The sequence below is a fragment of the Salmo salar genome, chromosome ssa03, assembly GCF_905237065.1.
Source record: "Salmo salar chromosome ssa03, Ssal_v3.1, whole genome shotgun sequence".
Lineage (NCBI taxonomy): Eukaryota > Metazoa > Chordata > Actinopteri > Salmoniformes > Salmonidae > Salmo > Salmo salar.
This window is the reverse complement of record NC_059444.1, coordinates 48,412,806-48,435,548: the sequence shown is the minus strand read 5'-3', so window position 1 is coordinate 48,435,548 and position 22,743 is coordinate 48,412,806. Positions and strand designations below refer to the sequence as shown.

Genomic DNA, 22,743 nt, shown 5'->3' with positions numbered 1-22,743 from the left:
GTAGTGCATTGCACTATATAGGGAAAACGGTGCCATTTAGGATGCAACCCTAAGAGTGTATTGAGACTGATATGATATGCATTGGGAAAACGCAAGCTTGGAGGCAACTCTTCTTCATCCACCTCTGATGTAGGCCTACATCTCTCTAGATATCGTAACTCTGACATCTTAGGAGACAGCATCTTCTCCCTGGTCATCAAAAACACACAGATCGTCAGACAACAGTCTGCTGTTTAGACGAAAGTCTCAAAACGCATTGGCCTTGTCGGAACTCCAGGACTCGGGAGGTTCCATTTGGTCTGGCAAGTCAGGGGGAGACAGGGAGGGATACTCTTGCCGTGGGCCGTCCCATACAGTCGTCTCCGCAGGGCTGTGTTTGCTTTGGACCGGCTGCATTGAAACTATCTGTCATTACATGTTAACGAGCAAAACACACGTCCCCTCGCATCAGCAATTTGGGCCTTACATGCTTGTGCCACTTATACAAACTGCAGGGGCCCCCAGACAATGGTCTTCCTGTAATACGAAACAAGCTGGACCCTGGGACGGCACCTTAGGGCACACACACACACACACACACACACAGCACACACACACACACACACACACACACACACACACACACACACACACACACACACACACACACACAGATCAGTGTCAAAGATATCAAAGAGTTCAGGTGTTCCCAAATTAGCTATTACCAGCGAAATGGACTTTAATGTCTGACAAAACATCTGGGAAAGAGGAAATCCCAAATAACTGGAAATCAAAATGGCATTTTCCTAATGTTTGAAATGGTATTGGAATGAATGGAGTTTTATCTATGTTGCCCGGCAATGACCAAAATACATAAGTTGAGGGAAAACAACAAGACATTTTCACGTCAAGTTTGAAGTTAGGCAGTCCCGGGTAGAAACCTAGACTTTTTTTTTCGTAACATCACTGTACATATTTTTGTTTTCATCCACACATTTTAATAGCCACATTTAAACTGTCTTGAAAGTATTTTGAAAATAAACTGCGCATATAGGCTCAGCACGTTAAATACATTAAATGAAGTCAACGAGCATGAAAAATAAACCAGCTTCTAATTTAAACAAACTTCTGAAACATACTGTTCCAAATTTTATGAACTGCATCGAAGGACTGACTACTTTGCTAATCTGTAAATTCAACGCTTAACTTAATCTTAATAAACGTTTATCTGTTAAAGATTTGGATGACAGATACACTAAATCCTGGCCGAGCCAGCAGTGTTTGGTAGATGCTAGCAATGGCTCATTCCTGGAGGCCTATGGGAGTTGGAGTGCAGGGGGGTGTGAGTGTATTTTTAGGACAAACTAATAAACTCATCTGGGCAGGCAGACAGTGGTGTCTGCAGTGTTTTGACAGGCTGTCAACCTCTCACAGCCACTGGAGACACAGACACACAAAGATGCAGACACACACACTCAAACACATGCATACACACACAGTCTATCACTAACAAGTTAGAAACGTTCATAGCCATAGGTGAAAGAGTATTCAGTCTGCCACTCAACACAGCTTAAGATCTTGTTTGGAGCAGACGAGTAAGCTTTTGTTTCTGTTGCAGAGCTCAGTTTTGTACATCGTATAGAGGTGTAAGTCTCATAATTTGTTTGCTGTACAAACTTGGAATTTACTTATATATACAAATAAGACTGTTGTTTCACTCTGAATATGATATGGACACGCCAATACAGTCGTTTGTCATATTTGACATTCTTGAAACTGTGTCTTAGTCTAAGAAAATAGATTTTTCAAAGCCATCCTTCATGCGATGGTAAAGGAACAGACTGATCCAATCGGCTCAGAGTAGAGGAGTGTGATTACTATGCCTGGATGCATTGATCAGGGGGTCTCACAGCAGCGGCAGTTGGCTGACCATGCCTGACAGGCCACAGTGCTAGTGTGACTCCACGAGGGTAATGCCTGCCATTGTGATGGTAAATATGAAGGGTGGACAATCAAGGCTTTCACCCTGTTCCTAGACCTTTTGACTTTAGAAAGCATAGATAGAGAAAAGTCAACTTTCCACACACATGTGCACCGCACACGCACCTCACTCTTACCATGTCTCTTTCTGTCATATCTGTAAGGGTGTCAAATTTGAGTCTCTGCCCTTTTCTCTGTATGAGCCTGGTTGTTGCCAAAGCCAAAGCCTCTGGATGCTAATATTCAGACACTAGGAGCCTGGGCGCAGTCACTCTTTGTGCGTGTCTATTTTATTGGGCCGATGAAATGAGGGTTATTTAAGTAAAATCCAGTCCCAGTGAGTGATTTGGTCTACCTCCATCCATGTCCCTTTGGCTAAATTCTACTGGCTCTACCGGACCATACTGTACAATTTGGATGGAAGTTAGAACAGAGGGGTAGACCGTTCTGCAATGGCGCTAAGGAGCTAGGGGAAGGGCTATTGGGTGATTTGAGGGTTCAGAGGTGTATCCTACTGCAAATTGAGGCTGGATGTGTTTGTTTGTGGCCAAACATGACCCCCAATCCCTCATGACCAGCTCCATGATACCTCCCCAAACAAAATCCTTAGGGTTAGTGTGTTGTTGGATAGGCTGTAAACATAGCCGCAGAAAGAAAAAGCCAGTCCCTGAGGATTTAATGGGAGAGAAAAGAGATGGAGGCTTAATGCCCTGGAAGGAGAAAGAGAGAGAGAGAGGGGGGAGAAAGAGAAAAAGAGAGAGTGGGATCAAGAAAGACAGAGAGAAAGAGAGTAAAAGCAAGAGAAGGAGAAAGAAAGAGAGCACGAGTGTGTGAGAGGAGCCTTGATCGGATGCGGCCCACAACTCTACAAATTCCCCACGACGTCATTGCAACGCAAAAGCAAATGACGAGTTCACAATTCCTTAACACTCCCACCCCCACCCCACTAAGCTTTTACTATGGAAAACAAAAATTGGACTTGCTCAGTTGGGTCCATCTTTTTACGCTCTGTGTGTCGCCTCACAATAGCCCTGAGATATCCCGAAAAAAAACTGAGGGAAAGAATGCTAACAAAAACAGGTATAGCACAACAGAAGTCATCCCGGTGCAACTGTACAATAGTGATTTACAACGCAACTCAATAATTATTAAAATGGTGCGAGAGATAAATTAGCCGACAGACAAAAGTGTCAGTTTGACATGTATTAGATCACGACAAGTATGCCCATATCCATTTGAATTATAACGCTTAAACTCATTCAAATAACACACACACAATGCAAAGTCTCACACCATGGATTAGCCTGTGCCTTCCACAGCCGCTTTAGTCTTCCATAAATCATTGGTTCTGGGCTCCTAATGGATCCGTGTGTGTGTGGTTTTAATCACAGAGGGGGCTAACTTACGACACATGCGCGGCCCTTAAGTATTCCGAAAACACCGAGACAGAGGAAAAACAGTGTAGGGGTACAAAGTCATCTCAACAGCAATGCTGAAGTGCCTCTCTAATTCTATCATAGAGCCTTTCACAGGTTTAATAGTGAGGAACCTTGTAGGGTTTCTATAAAACCATGGGGAGCTGGGAGCCTGATGTTTCAATCCACCCCTGGAGTTTCTAGGGGTCCCTGGTGGTTTTGGAAAGATATGGCAGAGCGGAGAAATAGCGAGGAGAACTGTCATCTGCGGCCCTGCTACTTCAATCGCAGGGGCACTGGTGACAGCACACTCACACAAGTAAGCGTAGATAAACTCGCACGGATGAATACACATCGCACTGGCGCGCACCCACACATATAGACTCAAAACACACACTCAAAACACACACACTACAGATAGTCTCTGTTCTATGGGTCCTAGCGTGGTCTTGGCTGTATTGAGCTGGCATGTGAGTGGAGAGAGGTTGGGTTATCTAGCGATACAGTAGGTGGAGCTGGCTTCTCAGTGCCATTCTGAAGGGGCATTCTTGTGCTTCAAAGCAAGTGAGTCCTGATGAGCAGCCTGGGTTGGAGCCTCTACAGGTGCACTTGAATATAAATAACTCCATCCAAAACAACATGTGAGTAAAGAGGAAGGGAGTGAAGTTGTGCATCCCAAATGACACCATATTCCCTACATAGTGAACTACTTTTGACCAGAGCCCAAGGAGACGGAGAGGTCACTTCACATAATCAACCTCCTGGAAAAACATTTTATTTTGAATACTATCAAGTTGGCCATTTCTGAACCTCTCTTCTTGGAGGAGGTGAATTGTGGAGTCAGTGTGTGCAGAAACTGTAGAACAAGAAGTGGTGTAGTGATGTCTATATCATCATGGTCCTCAGGCATTCCCAAGCAAAAAAAAGAGAGAGAGAGAGAGAGAGAGAGAGAGAGAGAGAGAGAGAGAGAGAGAGAAATAAAGAAAGAGAGAGGGAGGGAGAGAGAGAGAAGACGGGAAAGAAAGAGGAGAGGGCAAGGAGAAAGTGAGCAAGAGTAAGTGAGAGATCAAGCGAGAGCGAGATCAATAGAGATCAAAACAAAGAGCAAGAGTGATGGAGAGGGGCAGATAGAGCTGGTTAACCTGTTGGGGGTAGGGGGCAGTATTTACACGGCCGGATAAAAAACGTACCCGATTTAATCTGGTTATTACTACTGCCCAGAAACTAGAATATGCATATAATTATTGGCTTTGGATAGAAAACACCCTAAAGTTTCTAAAACTGTTTGAATGGTGTCTGTGAGTATAACAAAACTCATATGGCAGGCAAAAACCTGAGAAGATTCTGAACAGGAAGTGGCCTGTCTGACAAGTTCTTGTTCATCTTGGCTCTTTTTATTGAAGACTGAGGATCTTTGCTGTAACGTGACACTTCCTACGGCTCCCATAGGCTCTCAGAAGGCGGGAAAAAGCTGAATGATATCGAGGCAGCCCCAGGCTGAAACACATTTGTGCTTTTGGCAAGTGGCCGATCAGAGGACAATGGGCTTAGGCGCGTGCACGAGTCGACCCCATGCTTTATTTTCTTTCGTCTTTTTACCTAAACGCAGATTCCCGGTCGGAATATTATCGCTTTTTTACGAGAAAAATGGCATAAAAATTGATTTTAAACAGCGGTTGACATGCTTCGAAGTACGGTAATGGAATATTTAGAATTTTTTTGTCACGAAATGCGTCGTGCTCGTCACCCTTCTTTACCATTCGGATAGTGTCTTGAACGCACGAACAAAACGCCGCTGTTTTGATATAACAATGGATTATTTTGAACCAAACCAACATTTGTTATTGAAGTAGAAGTCCTGGGAGTGCATTCTGACGAAGAACACCAAAGGTCTTATAGTAAATCTGACTTTGGTGAGTGCTAAACTTGCTGGGTGTCTAAATAGCTAGCCCTGTGATGCCGGGCTATCTACTGAGAATATTGCAAAATGTGCTTTCACCGAAAAGCTATTCTAAAATCGGACATATCGAGTGCATAGAGGAGTTCTGTATCTATAATTCTTAAAATAATTGTTATGCTTTTTGTGAACGTTTATCGTGAGTAATTTAGTAAATTTTTTGTAAATTCACCGGAAGTTTGCGGGGGGTATGCTAGTTCTGAACGTCACATGCTAATGTAAAAAGCTGGTTTTTGATATAAATATGAACTTGATTGAATAATATTCCGACCAGGAAAGCGTGTATACATACAAAGAGAGAGAAAATAAAAGCATGGGATCCCCTCGTGCACGAGCCTGAGTCTCACAGTACTGTGACCAGCCACTATCCAAACGCGCTACTTTTTTTCAGCCAGAGCCTGCAAAGCCACGATTCAGCTTTCTGCCGCCTTCTGAGAGCCCATGGGAGCCGTAGGAAGTGTCACGTAACAGCAGAGATCCCCTGTATTGGATAGAGATAATCAAGAAGGGCAAGAAATGGTCAGACAGGGCACTTCCTGTAAGGAATCTTCTCAGGTTTTGGCCTGCCAAATGAGTTCTGTTATACTCACAGACACCATTCAAACAGTTTTAGAAACTTTGGAGTGTTTTCTATCCAAAGCTAATAATTGTATGCATATTCTAGTTTCTGGGCAGGAGTAATAATCAGATTAAATCGGGTACGTTTTTTATCCGGCCGTGAAAATACTGCCCCCTAGCCATAACAGGTTAATGAACTCTTGCCTGTACCCGACCTTCCTTTTGCCTACCCCTTGTGTTATAATAAATATCAGAGCTCAACCATCTGCCTCCTGTGTCTGCATATGGGTCTCGCCTTGTGCCCTTATACTCTGGCCCTACGTTCAAAAGCACACTTTTGGGTTACGGAGTAGACACATTGAAACCTTCCCACCAACCACAGTCAGTAACAGCAATGAGATAGGAGATACTGTTCATTACGTTGAGTTATGAATGATGTGATCATATAGAAGGGTTTATCACTGCTGGGTGCATACCCAGAAAACAGTGAACATTTCTACAATGTTTGTTTATTTTCCAATGGAGCCCTTACTAATGTTCTGTGAATGCAGAGATGATCAGACATGTTTTGCTGGGTTTAAAGGAGGGTGGAGTTTAAGTTGAGTGTTTACCTCACCAGACATGTCTGGAGCCAGAGAGATGAGTGGCCACAGAGAGGAGTAGATACCGAAGAACACCACCCACAGGCTGATGCTGCCCCAGATGGCAATGTGACTGAACTGGAGGAGACAGAGCATGTTACATCCTTTTGTCTACATATATAAATAAAGTGTGGGAGGTGAGGGTTACAATAGTAAATACAGTGTACTTACCATCTTATTACAGAGTAATTACTCAATGACTAAGTTATTCTGCTAGTAGTTCTGGCAGAAGGCCTATGTAATGTGAATGGTGGCAAAGAGTTGAAGGAGGAAGAGGAACAGATGAATGGAACATATCCTTATGGACCTTTTAAGATCTTCCTTTTTTTCAGTTGTTATAGGTGTGTGTGGTATGAGAAAGATGATGGATAGACAAGATATTGTAGTAAGAGGAGAGAGCCTACCATAGTCCAAGACGAGGTCTCCAGGCCAGCTTTGAGGCACACGGTGATGACCACAAACTCGGAAACAGAAAAGCACAAAGTCAAATGCTAAACCAACGTTTTCACCGCCATTGAGAATAAGTTAAAATCAAAGTCACCAGAAGTTTGACACGGAAAGGCACTGACAGATTGCATTTTATGTCTAACTGAATGTGTATTCTTAGGCTTAGAACTATATATGTATATATATATATTTTTTTACTTATACACAGTAATGACGCTTCGGTCAGCAAATAAAGAAACCAAAACAAACTGATAAATAGTCTCACAGCAAGACACTGAGGCCAACACAAGGTTCTTAAATGGTAGTTTGGAACCACCAAGACTCTTCCTAGAGCTGGCCGCCCAGCCAAACTGAGCAATCGTGGAAGAAGGGCCTTGGTCAGGGAGGTGACCAAGAACCCGATGGTCACTCTGACAGAGCTCCACAGTTCCTCTGTGGAGATGGGAGAGACTTCCAGAAGGACAACCATCTCTTCAGCACTCAACCCATCAGGCCATTATAGTAGAGTGGCCAGACGGAAGCTGGAATCCTCAGCAAAAGGAACATGACAGCTCGCTTGGAGTTTGCAAAAAAAGGCACCTAAAGGACTCTCAGACCATGAGAAACAAGACTCTCTGGTCTGATGAAACCAAGATGTATCTCTTTGGCCTGAATGCCAAGCACCACGTCTGGAGGAAACCTGGCACCATCCCTACGGTGAAGCATGGTGTTGGTAACATCATGCTGTGGGAATGTTTTTCAGAGGCAGGGTCTGGGATACTAGTCAGGATTAGGATTGCAAAGGGTCGGAAACTTTCCAGTAAATATCCAGCATTTTTCCGGAAATTTTCCATGAGAAGTTAAGCCCTGGAATTTGTGGAATTTTTCTTAAATTTATCAAGAAAGTTAGGTTATAACAGTGAACCTTTTTTGTGGGATACACAAGGCAATTCTAGGTCTTGTGGCATATTTTGGTCAAACTGTCCCCAATTCAATGGAATTGTAACCCTCTGCATGCACAGTTCATTCTTCCATCACATGTGCAGTGCACTCTTCCATCACATGTACAGCTGATTCTCAAGATCTTGCACACTAATGAGACGCTACTGAGCCCACACTACTACACTGTCTGAGCCAAGGACTACATGCTTTCTGGTAAGTTTTGATTACAATACAGGGTGGGGTGAATATATTTTATATGACAAACATGGTTCTTTGCTAACTAGTAAATAGTAGTCTACAGCAAAGTGTGTTTAAATCATCTCTAACTTGGTAGCAAAATCTAACTAGCAGAAATTGTTAACATGTGGGTTTTAGCTTTAGCTGTTTCCAAACATGTTTAATTTTAAAACATTTTTCTTACAAAGGAGTTGTTTAATCTAACTGCTTAACTATTCATCTGTACATGGAATTGTATTTGTTTAAAAAAAAAATCTTTACAGGAAAATGTGGAGGCATTTCACTGCAGCTAATATAGAAGGAAAAGCTGTGTACATTTGCAAATACTGTGCCAAATCATATGTGAAGAATGCAACAAAAATGCAGAATAATCTGGCCAAGTGCATAAAGTTTCCTTAGCGGTCACAACAAGCAACCTCTGACAAAGGTCCCTCTACTTCTATTCGAGGTGAAAATTATGAATCAGACACCTTATCAATAGCAACAGCTCATGGTCCTCCTGGAATCAGAAGTTTTTTGACTCAATGGAGGAACATAGACAGAGAAATGCTGATGAATGTCTTGCTCGAACTGTGTATGCAACTGGTTCACCTCTGATGCTCACAGGCAATGTGTATTGGAAGAGATTTCTGAATGTTCTTCACCCAGCATACACCCCTCCAACCAGACATTATTTATCTACTCATTTGCTGGATGCAGAGTTCAACAGAGTTCAAGTGAAGGTCAAGCAAATCATAGAGAAAGCAGACTGTATTGCGATCATCTCTGATGGGTGGTCAAATGTTCGTGGGCAAGGAATAATTAACTACACTATCTCCACCCCTCAACCAGCATTCTACAAGAGCACAGACACAAGGGACAAGACACACCGGTCTCTACATTGCAGATGAGCTGAAGGCAGTCATCAATGACCTGGGACCACAGAAGGTATTTGCAGTGGTGACAGACAATGCTGCTTGGTCTAAAGTGGAGGAGTCCTACCTTCACATCACACCCATTGACTGTGCTGCTCATGCATTGAATCTGCTCCTCAAGGACATCATGGCACTGAAAACAATGGATACAATCTACAAGAGAGCCAAGTTAATGGTTAGGTATGTGAAGGGTCATCAAGTTATAGCAGCAATCTACCTCACCAAGCAAAGTGAGAAGAATAAGAGCACCACATTGAAGCTACCCAGCAACACCCGTTGGGGTGGTGTTGTCATCATGTTTGACAGTCTCCGGGAGGGGAAGGAGTCTCTCCAAGAAATGGCCATATCACAGTCTGCCGATATGGACAGCCCTATCAAGAGGATCCTCCTGGATGATGTATTTTGGGAGAGAGTGGTAAACAGCCTGAAACTCCTGAAACCTATAGCAGTAGCCATTGCACGGATTGAGGGAGACAATGCCATCCTGTCTGATGTTCAGACTCTGCTTGCAGATGTAAGAGAAGAAATCAGTACTGCCCTGTCCACTTCACTGTTGCTCCAAGCAGAGGAAACTGCAGTCCTGAAATACATCAAAAAGTGTGAAGACTTCTGCCTGAAGCCCATACACGCCGCAGCGTACATGTTGGCCCCAAAGTATGCTGGCAAGAGCATCCCGTCTGGTGCAGAGATCAACAAGGCCTATGGTGTCATCACTACCGTGTCTAGCCACCTTGGCCTGGATGAGGGCAAGGTTCTTGGCAGTCTGGCGAAGTACACTTCCATGCAAGGGCTTTGGGATGGAGATGCAATATGGCAATCGTGCCAACATATCTCATCAGCCACCTGGTGCAAGGGACTTTGTGGATCTGAGGCTCTTTCCCCTGTTGCCTCCATCATCCTCTAAATCCCACCAACATCAGCTGCCTCAGAGGGCAACTGGTCCTTGTTTGGGAACACACACCAAAGCACGCAACAGGCTGACCAATACAAGGCTTGAAAGGTTGGTGGCCAATTGGGCAAATTTGAGGCTTTTTGAGCCTGACAACGAGCCATCCTCAACAAGGTTGGAAAGTGACAGTGAAGATGGGGCCTCAGAGTCTGATGTTCAAAGTTGGACATTGAGGAGGTCCAGGGAGAAGACATAGAAGCCTGAGAGGAAGACAACCAAAGCTTTAGTTTCCAGACTATCATTTTACAGATGTATGTTGAAAACGTTATTGGGATATGTGATGGATCATTGGGGGTTATTCAATATTCCCTTTCTTTTGATGTTCAGTGAAATCATCCCATGTGAAGAGTCAACTCATTTAATTAAAGCTCAATTCGTAACTAAGTATTTTTATTTTTTTTCTATTGGAAGGATTGAATCATTTGCAGTTATGTCTACTTATGATAAGGTAAAAGGTTTATGTTTCTGTCTCCATATGATATGGCAAATATATCCAATGCAAAAAACATCTACATTTAAATGGTATTAATATTAATTTGCATATATTTCCGTTAATTCCCATATATTCCCGTTAATTCCCATGGAAAGTTTCCACCTCTGAATATTCCCCAAAATGTGCAACCCTAGTCAGGATCAAGGGACAGATGAATAGAGCGAAGTACAGGGAGATCCTTGATGAAAAGGACCTCAGACTGGGGTGAAGGTTCACCTTCCAACAGGACAACGACCCTAAGCACACAGCCAAGACAATGCAGGAGTGGCTTCGGGACAAGTCTCTGAATATCCTTGAGTGGCCCAGCCAGAGCCTGGACTTGAACCCGATCGAACATCTCTGGAGAGACCTGAAAATTGCAGTGCTGCGACGCTCCCCATCCAACCTGACAGAGCTTGATAGGATCTGTAGAGAAGAATGGGAGAAACTCTGCAAATACAAGTGTGCCAAGCTTGTAGCGTCATACCCAAGATGACTCGAGGCTGTAATCGCTGCCAAAGGGGCTTCAACAAAGTATTGAGTAAAATGTCTGAATGTGATATTGTTATTTTTATAGAATTTTTTTATAAATTTGCAACATTCCTAAAAAACAGTTTTTGCTTTGTCAATATGGGGTATTGTGTGTAGATTGATAAGGGGAAAAATATGTTTTAATCAATTTTAAAATTAGGCTGTTACGTACAAAATGTGGAAAAAGTCAAAGGGTCTGAATACTTTCTGAATGCACTATTTAAAGGGAAAAAGGTGCCATTTTAGATGCGTACTTACTGTATAAACCATATTGCCTAAGAGGAGATAGTACGGGGTCTTTCCGTTTCCAAAGACTGTATCTGTGAAAAAGATCAACATGAAAAGCTTTTAGATGTATGGTCATGTCCCTCTTCACGACTCCTCCCAATTCGGACCAGGGCCGTGTTAAGAAAAATTATTCAATTAGACCAGGGGGAATTATGTGAAATCTCTGCTATGGATAAAACAACCCAGATAGCAAACCAGGGCATTGAATGTGTCTGCATCCCAATGGCACCCTATTCCCTATACAGTGCACTACTTTTGACCAGAGCCCTATGGGCCCTGGTCAAAAGCAGTGTACTATAAACAGAAAAGACCGCAGACTGTGAGTACAGTACTCTGTACATTACTCTGTACTCTGTAGCATAATGCCCCATTAGAGCACGCAGTGGGATGTAACCCTGGACACTGGAGTAAAACGGCACTGTTGAGTTGCCGTCCTGTGTGTGTGTGTGTGTGTGTGTGTGTGTGTGTGTGTGTGTGTGTGTGTGTGTGTGTGTGTGTGTGTCAAAACATGTCCATTGCATATGGTTGATGGAGCAACCTGATGGAGCAATCAGGAAGCAGTCTGGACTATGGTTGACATGACCCAATTTTCCTGGTTATTATTGGAAACAAAAACAAGAATTACTCCAGTAATCTTTGACAAATAGAATTAGTCTAATAATCTTTGACAAATAGAATTAGTCTAATAATCTTTGACAAATTAAGCATTCAAATAAAAGCAAACTGCTACTCAAATACCAGTAAAGGAATGGGTCAACTTTTGAACAGTTTAAAATAATGTAGCTCCTTGATTGTACTGGAAGTATTTACCTTAACACTCCCTAATTTCTGAGTGCCTGCCAAGTGAATAAAATGTACATGTAAATAAAACATTTTCCTCCAAATTCAACACATGGGTGTGCTTGGGGAGAGTGTTAGAGCGGGAGAGAGAGAGAGGGAGAAAACAAGAACGAGAGAGGGAGAGAGTCTGGCTCCCCTTTGCTTCCTGCTAGTCACATGCCTATGTGTGTGCTGAGGCCTTGCTGACAACCTGTCAGTCAGACTGAAGGGGCTTCTCTCTGGGCTTTGTTTGGAGAGCAGGCCCAAGCCTGTGTGGTCCTCTGGGTCCAGCAGCCAAGACTACATAGACTCAGAGGTCCCCATTCTCTCCGTGTGAGCTGAACAGTGTAACTTAAAAGTGTCTGTGTGTATGTACAAGTGTGTGTGTGTGTGTGTGTGTGTGTGTCCGTGCGCCTACGTGTGCACACACTTTTATGTTCAAGCATGCCAATGTTTATAATTCATGAGGCTAGTGGGTAAAAAGAAAAGTAATCAAGACAAGGTATGTGTGTTGACTGAATCCCACTCCACCCAGAGCCTGTAGAGACTAGAAATCCTGCCTCAGTCCCAAATAGCACCCTATTCCCAATATAGCACACTACCTGGTCAAAAGCAGTACACCATACACCAGGGATCATTAACTATACTGAACAAAAATATAAACGCAACATGTGAAGTGTTGGTCCCATGATTCATGAGCTGAAATAAAAGATCCCAAAAATGTTCCATACGCACAAATGTCCAACAGAGCTGTTGCCAGATAATTTTACGTTCATTTCTCTACCATAAGCCGCCTCCAATGTTGTTTAAATAATTTGGCAGTACATCCAATCGGCCTCACAACCGCAGACCACATGTAACCATGCCAGCCCAGGACCTCCACATCCGGCTTCTTCACCTGTGGGATTGTCTGAGGAGGGGGAGGTGGGGTGCTGAGGAGTATTTCTGTGTATATTAAAACCCTTTTGTGGCGAAAAACGAATTCTGATTGGCTTGGCCAGGCTCCAAAGTGGGTGGGACTATGCAAGTCATATGAAATCTATTGATTAGGGTCTAATGAATTTATTTAAATTGACTGATTTCCTTCTATGAACTGTAACTCAGTAAAATCTTTGAAATTGTTGCATTTATATTTTTGTTTAGTATAGATTCAGCTGTGGGACAATTATTTTCTTCATAGGATGGTTAGGGGCCAGAACATAATTACAAATAATTTCTAGACTGCAAATTGACCGCAATAATCCCAAACAGATGTAATATTTGACTAAAATACAATTATTTCAAACCTTGCTTACATTTGTATACGATCACTTACAGTAGTATATCTCTCTATTATGCGTGGGAATACTTTGGAACAGATTTCCCAAAAATCACTTCGAGCTGATTTGCTTCTTTTATAAAAAAATTAAAAAAAATGGTCCACGGGCTGCCAGTTGGGAAACCCTGCCATATACTGTAGCAAATAGGGTGCCATTTGGGACACACCTTAAAAGAAAGATGAGTCTCTGGCAGGTTAGGGTTAGAGTCTCTGGGAGGTGCTTACCGTGCTGGAAGGCTAGGAGGGGGACCCAGAAAAGGATGACAGAGTGGAAGAGGCCATTCAGACAATGGGCCCAGAAGACCTGCAACGAGGGGGGAGAGAGGGATGGAGGAGGGAGGGGGTTGGGTGGGTTGGTGGGTTCCAGGGTGAAAGAAGGAGAGAAAAAGCATGAGAAACCCGGTTGCTGACTGAACTTGCCTAGCGACCCCTGACCTGGGCTCTTTGTCCTGGCTCAGCACTCGGCTAAGTGGCGGTTTTGTAGGGCCTCCCGTCTGAATGGCCACCCCGCTGACAGACACTTTGTATATCCTCCTGTGTGTTGGCGCAGTACTGGAGGAGAGAGGGTGCAGGGATGTGTGTAGGTTTGGTGTGTGTGTGTGTGTGTGTGTGTGTGTATAGGTTTGGTGTGTGTGTGTGTGTGTGTGTGTGTGTGTGTGTGTGTGTGTGTGTGTGTGTGTGTGTGTGTGTGTGTGTGAGCATGCAAGTCGGGTGTGCTATGTCAGTGTGATGGTTTGTGGTGGGGGGTAGTTTTCCTTTACTGTAGACTTCAGCAATTTCAAAAGTCTTTCATATGTGAATTTAAGATGGCACAAAAATAAATGAAGAGCAGAAAGCAGAAATCAATCTAAAAACACAGAGAAGTTTGAAGTGGATTAACTTGTTTTTACGGTAATTAATAAGAAGCTGGAAAAGTAGGAAAACAGTAGTGTGTGTGTGTGTATATATGCGTTGTGTGTTTCCACACAGGCTTGGAAACAATATGTGTGCGTTGTTGGTGTGTGTTTGGACCTTGGATGAGATGTTTAAATCAATAGTCCTTTTTCCAAAAACACTGTTTCAAATGTACATTATGCACAGATGTCACCAAACACAACACTAAAGGGTGATGTAGCATGAAATGGCCGTGTAATCAACCCTGCCAAAAAAGTCTGTATTCATGCCCCCTTGCACCCCTACCCTGCTCCATTCACTGCTCTGTTATTCCTAAAAGTTTTAAATAGATTTTTATAAAACAGCAAGGAGCACATTCTGAGTTGGGGGAAAATATCTGTTTAGTCTCTCAATATTTGTCACGCCCTGACCATAGAGAGCCCTTGGTTCTCTATGGTGTTGTTGGTCAGGGCGTGACTAGGGGGTGTTCTAGTCGATTCATTTCTATGTTTGGGATTGAGTATGGTTCCCAATTAGAGGCAGCTGATTATCGTTGTCTCTAATTGGGGATCATACTTAAGGTGTCCCTGTTCCCACCTGCTTTTGTGGGATATTGTTTGTGTTAGTATGTTTAGCACTATGGCTTTCACGTTCGTATTATGTTTATTGTTTTTTTTTGTAGTTTCCCTATGAAATAAAGTATGTGGAACTCAACTCACGCTGCGCCTTGGTCCGCTCATTACGGCAATCGTGACAGAATATCCCACCAAGCAAGGACCAATCAGCTTGTTATGGAGGTAAAGGAGTTTTGGACATGGGAGGAAATAATGGGAGGATGTGAGACCCTTCCTTGGAAGGAGACACCAAGGAAGATAGAAGGACAGCGACGATGCCGGGGTCCGCGGCCACAGAAACCCCAAGATTCTTATTTTTGGGGGGGCACATAGGGTGGACGGCTGAGCAGCGGAGAGTGCCAGAGCCCGAATGGGAGTCGGTGGAGGAGTTCAATGAGGGGTACCGGGGTGTTAGCGAGGAACATGCTGCAGCGCAGGCGTGCTGAAGTGCGTGTCAACAGTCCGGTGCCACCTGTGCTGGCTCCACACATCAGGCCCCCAGTGCGAATCCCCAGTCTAATACGTCCTGTGCCTGCTCCCCGCACTCGCCCTGAAGAGCGTGTTACCAGTCCGGTGCAACCTGTACCGGCTCCACGCACTAGGCCTCCAGTGCGCCAGCCCGGTACGTCCTGTGCCGGTTCCTCGCACTCGCCCTGAAGAGCGTGTCATCAGTCCAGTGCCACCTGTGCAGGCTCCACGCACCAGGCCTCCAGTGTGCCTCTCCAGCCCGGTACATCCTGTGCCGGCTCCCCGCACTTGTCCTCCAGTGACAATCAATGGCCCGGAGCTTCCAGTGACGGTCAACGGCCCGGAGCTTCCAGTGACGGTCAACGGCCCGAAGCTTCCAGTGACGGTCAACGGCCCGGAGCTTCCAGTGACGGTCAACGGCCCGGAGCTTCCAGTGACGGTCAACGGCCCGGAGCTTCCAGTGACGGTCAACGGCCCAGAGCTTCCAGTGACGTCCACGGCCCGGAGCTTCCAGTGACGGTCCACGGCCCGGAGCTTCCTGCACCGGTGCCATGGCAGGAGCCTTCCTCTGCGCCGGTGCCCAGTCCAGGCATGGCGTCCAGGCATGGCGTCCAGTCCCGCTCCATGGCAGGAGCCTTCCTCTGCGCCGGTGTCCAGTCCAGGCACGGCGTCCAGTCCCGCTCCAAGGCCGGAGCCTTCCTCTGCGCCGGTGCCCAGTCCAGGCATGGTGTCCAGTCCCGCTCCCTGGCAGGAGCCTTCCTCTGCGCCGGTGCCCAGTCCAGGCACGGCGTCCAACCCAGCTCCATGGCCAGAGCCCTCCTCTGCGCCGATGCCCAGTCCAGGCATCCAGTTCCGCTCCAAGGCCAGAGCCTTCCTCTGCGCCGATGCCCAGTCGAGGCATGGCGTTCAGCCCGGCACCATGTCCGGATCCGGATGCAGGGGCGACCCACACCGGAGCCGCCACCGACACTAGTCCACCCCCACCCTCCCCATTTGGTTTCAGGTTTTGCGGCCGGAGTCCACACCTTTGGGGGGGGGGTACTGTCACGCCCTGACCATAGAGAGCCCTTGGTTCTCTATGGTGTTGTAGGTCAGGGCGTGACTAGGGGTTGTTCTAGTCGATTAATTTCTATGATTGAGTATGGTTCCCAATTAGAGGCAGCTGATTATCGTTGTCTCTAATTGGGGATCATACTTAAGGTGTCCCTGTTCCCACCTGCTTTTGTGGGATATTGTTTGTGTTAGTGTGTTTAGCACTACGGCTTTCACGTTCGTATTATGTTTATTGTTTTTTTTTTGGTAGTTTCACTGTGAAATAAAGTATGTGGAACTCAACTCACACTGCGCCTTGGTCCGCTCATTACGACGATCGTGACAATATTTAAACTTTTTAATACATTTTTGGCAGGATACAAGACCAATTTAATATCACACTTCTGTAAAAAGCACTCGTCAACTTCATAAAATTGGTCTATAAAAACACAATTTCTTATTTTAGACAAATTATAAAACCGACCTCCTTATTGAAGTTAATGCGTTTTTGCCAAGGCAGCAGCTACTCTTCCTGGGGTCCAGCAAAATTAGCAATTATACATTTTAAAAACATTACAATACATTCATAACAGATTTCACAACATATTAAGTGTGTGCCCTCAGGCCTCTACTCTATTACCACATATCTATTACACAAAATCCATGTGTATATGTGTGTATGTTATTGTGTGTTTGTATGCATATGTCTATGTTTGGGTTGCTTCACAGTCCCCGCTGTTCCATAAGGTGTATTTTTATCTGTTTTTTTAATCTAATTTTAATGCTGGCATGAGTTACTTGATGTGGAATAGAGTTCCATGTAGTCATGGCACTATGTAGTACTGTGTGCCTCCCATAGTCTGTTCTGGACTTGAGGACTGTGAAGAGACCTCTGATGGCATGTCTTGCGGGGTATGCATGGGTGTCAGAGCTGTGTGCCAGTAGTTCAAACAGACAGCTCGGTGCATTCAACATGTCAATACCTCTCATATATAAAAGTAGTGATGAAGTTATTCTCTCCTCCACTTTGAGCCAGGAGATATTGACAATGTTAGCTCTCTGTGTACGTCCAAGGCCAGACGTGCTGCCCTGTTCTGAGCCAATTACAAAATCCCTCTTTGAACAGTAGTCCAGGTGTGACAAAACTAGGGCCTGTAGGACCTGCTTTGTTTATAGTGCTGTTAGGAATGCAGAGTAACACTTTATTATAGACCGAGTTCTCCCCATCTTAGCTACTGTTGTATCAATATGTTTTGACCATGACAGTTTATAATCCAGGGTTACTTCAAGCAGTTTAGTCTCCTCAACTTGCTCAATTTCCACATTATTCATTACAAGATTTAGTTGAGGTTTAGGGTTTAGTGAATGATTTGTCCCAAATACAATGCTTTTAGTTTTTGAAATATTTAGGACTAACTTATTCCTTGCAACCCATTCTGAAACTAATTGCAACTCTTTGTTAAGTGTTGCTGTCATTTCAGTCGCTGTGGTAGCTGACGTGTATAGTGTTGAGTCATCTGCATACATAGACACACTGGTTTTACTCAAAGCCAGTTGCATGTCGTTAGTAAAGATTGAAAAAAGTAAGGGGCCTAGACAGCTGCCCTGAGGAATTCCTGATTCTACCTGGATTTTGTTGGAGGCTTCCATTAAAACCTGTTGGGGATAGGGGGCAGTATTTGCACGGCCGGATAAAAAACGTACCCGATTTAAACTGTTTACAGCTCTTGCCCAGAAACGAGAATATGCATATAATTAGTAGATTTGGATAGAAAACACAAAAGTTTCTAAAACCGTTTGAATGGTGTCTGTGAGTATAACAGAACTCATATGGCAGTCAAAACCCTGAGATAAATCCTAACAGGAAGTGGAAATCTGATGTGTGGAATCACTTCAAACCTTTGCCATTGAAACACACAGTGAGTTAGGATTAATTTTTCCACTAGATGTCAACAGTCTTTACAAAGTGGTTTGAGTGTTCTCCTGTAAAAACTGACCGAACGAGAGGCCTGGAAAGTTGGTCATAGGCGGATGGCCATGTCTACTATGACGCGCATGCGTGTGGGGACCCTTTCTTTCCGAAACGTTTTATAAGACAATGCAATCGTCCGCCTTGAATATTATTGAAGTTCTGATTGAAAAAGGCCCTAATGACTTATGCTATACAACGTTTGACATGTTTGAACGAAAGTAAATATATTTTTTTGGCTCTTTCGTGGCGACAAGTCCCGCGGGCTTCGGTACATTTTGAGTAGCCTACAGAACGCGCTAACAAGAAGGAGCTATTGGGACATAAATTATTAACTTTTTCGAACAAAACTACATTTGTTGTGGACCTGGGATTCCTGGAAGTGCCTTCTGATGAAGATAATCAAAGGTAAGTGAATATTTACAATAGTATATTTGATTTTAGATGGTTCCAAGATGGCGCTAACATGTATCGCCTAGCCTATTTTTCTTAGCATAGCACCTCATTTATTGCAAAGTGTGATTTCCCAGTAAAGTTATTTTGAAATCTGGCAATGCGGTTGCATTCACGAGATGTTAATCTATAATTCTTTGAATGACAATATTATAATTTACCAATGTTTTCGAATAGTAATTTTGTAAATTGTAGCGCTGATTCACCAGTCCCGCTCCATGATTCACCAGTCCCGCTGATTCACCGGCAGCATTTGAGGGAAAATATTTTCTGAATTTCACCACCACTGTAAAATGCTGTTTTTGGATAGAAATATGAACTTGATAGAACAGAAAATACATGTATTGTCTAACATAATGTCCTAGGAGTGTCATCTGATGAAGATTGTCAAAGGGTAGTGCATAATTTTAGCTGGTTTTCTGCTTTTGGTGACGCCTGTCTTTAACAAAACATTACACAAAGCTATTTTCAATGTACTGTCCTAACATAATCTAACTTTATGCTTTCGCCGTAAAGCCTTTTTGAAATCGGACAACGTGATTAGATTAAGGAGATGTTTATATTTCAAAGGGTGTAAGATAGTTGATTGTTGAGAAATTTAAATTATTCGATTTATTCTGTTTTGAATTTCGCGCGTTGTATCTTGTCAAGCAATCCCGTTAACGGGATCCGAACGGGAAGGGGTATCCCCAACAGGTTTTAAAGGCTTCCATTTGTTGGAGGCTTCCTTTAAAGAACACACTCTGTGTTCTGTAGGACAGGTAGCTCTTTAACCACAACATAGCAGGGGGTGTAAAGCCATAACACATACGTTTTTCCAGCAACAGACTATGATCAATAATGTCAAAAGCCGCACTGAAGTCTAACAAAACAGCCGCCATCAACTTCTCTCAGCCAATCCTCAGAATTTGTGTAAGTGGTGTGCTTGTTGAATGTCCTTCCCTAGAAGCGTGTTGAAAGTCTGTTATCAATTTGTTTACTGTAAAATAGCATTGTATCTGGTCAAACACATTTTTTCCAAAAGTTTACTAAGGGTTGGTAACAGGCTGATTGGTCGGCTATTTGAGCCAGTTAAGGGGGATTTCCTATTCTTAGGTAGGGGAATAACTTTTGCTTCCCTCCAGGCCTGAGGGCACACACTTTCTAGTAGGCTTAAATTGAAGATATGGCAAATAGGAGTGGCAATATTGTCCGCTATTATCCTCAGTAATTTTCCATCCACGTTGTCAGACACCGGTGGCTTGTCATTGTTGATAGACAACAATAATTCTGTCACCTCTTCCACGTTTCCTTTACGGAATTCAAAATTACAATAATTTGGTCAGATATACTTGGATGTGTAGCGTCGGAGATTGTTGCTGGCATGTCTTGCCTAAGTTTGCAAATCTTGCCAATGATAATGATAAAATCATTAAAGTAGTTGGCAATATCAGTAGGTTTTGTGATGAATGAGCCATCTGAGTCAATGAATGATGGAGCCAAGTTTGCCTTTTTGCCCCAAATTTCCTTTAAGGTGTTCCAAAGCTTTTTACTATCATTCTGTATATCATTTACCTTTGTTTCATAGTGTACTTTCTTCTTTTTATTCAGTTTAGTCACATGATTTCTCAATTTGCAGTACATTTGCCAATCGGTTGTGCAGCCAGACCTATTTGCCATCTCTTTTGCCTCATCCCTCTCAACCATACAATGTTTTAATTCCTCATTAATCCACAGGGATTTAACCTGTTGGGGCTAGGGGGCAGTATTTTCATGGCTGGATAAAAAAACGTACCCGATTTAATCTGGTTACTAATCCTACCCAGTAACTAGAATATGCATATACTTATTATATATGGATAGAAAACACCCTAAAGTTTCTAAAACTGTTTGAATGGTGTCTGTGAGTATAACAGAACTCATTTGGCAGGCAAAACCCTGAGACATTTTCTGACAGGAAGTGGATACCTGATGTGTTGAATTACCTTTAAGCCTATGCCATTGAAACACACAGGGGCTGATTAATGTTTTGGCACTTCCTATTGCTTCCACTAGATGTCACCAGCCTTTACAAAGTGTTTTGAGTCTTCTACTATGAGATCTGACCGAACAAGAGCCTTGGAACGGTGATGGCCGATTAGACTCTGGCGCGCGAGGTCATGTTGGGTACCCTCGTTCCAATACGTTTTAAAAGAGAATGCATTAGTCCACCTTGAATATTATTCATGTTCTGGTTAAAAAAGGCACTAATGATTTATGCTATACAACGTTTGACATGTTTGAACGAACGTAAATATATTTTTTTCCCCTCGTTCATGAAGTGAAGTCCGGCGGGCTTAGATCATGTGCGAACAACACGGAGCTTTTTGGACATAAATGATGAGCTTTTTTGAACAAAACTACATTCGTTATGGACCTGGGATTCCTGGAAGTGACATCTGATGAAGAGAATCAAAGGTAATGGATTATTTACATAGTATTTTCGATTTTAGATCTCTCCAACATGGCCGTTTGTCTGTATCGCAAAGTGTATTTTTCTGGGCGCAGTGCTCAGATTATTGCAAAGTGTGATTTCCCAGTAAGGTTATTTTTAAATCTGGCAAGTCGATTGCGTTCAAGAGATGTAAATCTATAATTCTTTAAATGACAATATAATATTTTACCAATGTTTTCTAATTTTAATTATTTAATTTGTGGTGCTGACTTGACTGCCGGTTATTGAAGGGAAACGATTTCCTGAACATCAACGCCATAGTAAAACGCTGTTTTTGGATATAAATATGAACTTGATAGAACTAAAAATGCATGCATTGTCTAACATAATGTCCTAGGAGTGTCATCTGATGGAGATTGTCAAAGGTTAGTGCATCATTTTAGCTGGTTTTATGGTTTTGGTGACGCCTGTCTTTGAATTCACAAAACATTACACACAGCTATTGTCAATGTACTCTCCTAACATAATCTAACTTTATGCTTTCGCCGTAAAATCTTTTTGAAATCGGACAACGTGGTTAGATTAAGGAGATGTTTATCTTTCAAAGGGTGTAAGATAGTTGTATGTTTGAAAAATTTGAATTTTGACATTTATTTGGTTTCAAATTTGCCGCTCTTGAAATGCACCTGCTGTTGATAGGGTGCACCACGGGGGGCACGCTAGCGTCCCACATAGCCCCAAGAGGTTAACCATTTTTACAGTCATTTTCTTAATAGGTGCATGCTAACTGGGATAACAAATTTCAGAAATGTGTCAAGTGCAATGTCTGGTTGCTCGTCATTACACACCACAGACCAACAAATATTCTTCACATCAACAACATTGGAATCACTACAAAACATATTGTATGACCTCTTATACACAATATTATGCCCAGCCTTTGGAACTTTGATATGGCTAGTATATTGTGATCACTACATCTGATGGATGTACCCCTCACCCCCCCCATCTCTGTGGTTCAATGTGTGATAGATTATCTCCAATGTTACAATTACATGTTTAAACCCAATTAGCCTCAACTGGCAAGTAGCCTACAACTTTCCCCCCCTGTCCCTGTCCCTGCCTCCCCCACCCCTACCCCACCACACATCACCCTCCTCACTCTGCCCCAACACAACCCAGTGTGGAACAACAACCCCACCTCACATCACCATCCTCACTTTGCCCCAACACAACACAGTGTGGAACAATAAGCCTTTACAAATGCCCAGCACCCCAATGAATGCTAATTAAATCAATAAATGTTCATAATCATTTGTCATAGTGAAGCCTCACTCCCCTCCCCCCACCGCTGTATCCCGGTAGGTTGCTAAGAACTCTGGCATGAATGCCGGCCTGTCCATGTCCGTGCCCTGGCTAAAAGATTCGGGCCCATTGTGCGGTACCTAATTGCTTAAAAAAAGCATGAAAGGATGTCGTTTATATCGGGCCAAAT

At 43.4% G+C, this 22,743-nt stretch overlaps 1 protein-coding gene across 3 annotated transcripts in view; it reads right to left on the bottom strand.

Moving 5' to 3' along the window:
- LOC106600634 (phospholipid-transporting ATPase IA) overlaps positions 1-22,743 on the bottom strand; it is a 180,680-nt gene that overhangs the window by 19,810 nt on the left and 138,127 nt on the right. For 2 of the 3 annotated variants that reach the window (XR_006769146.1, XM_014192136.2), the window contains exons 11-14: positions 13,652-13,730; positions 11,260-11,321; positions 6,935-6,991; positions 6,501-6,608 (exon numbers count right to left, since the gene is read on the bottom strand). Coding sequence is in view for 2 of the 3 variants with exons in the window: in XM_014192136.2 (XP_014047611.1) it covers positions 6,501-6,608; positions 6,935-6,991; positions 11,260-11,321; positions 13,652-13,730 (306 nt within the window). In the remaining variant the exon portion in view is untranslated. Of the gene's footprint in view, positions 1-6,048; positions 6,609-6,934; positions 6,992-11,259; positions 11,322-13,651; positions 13,731-22,743 lie in introns of those variants that run through there. The other variant, XM_045714902.1, reaches the window with a different exon arrangement.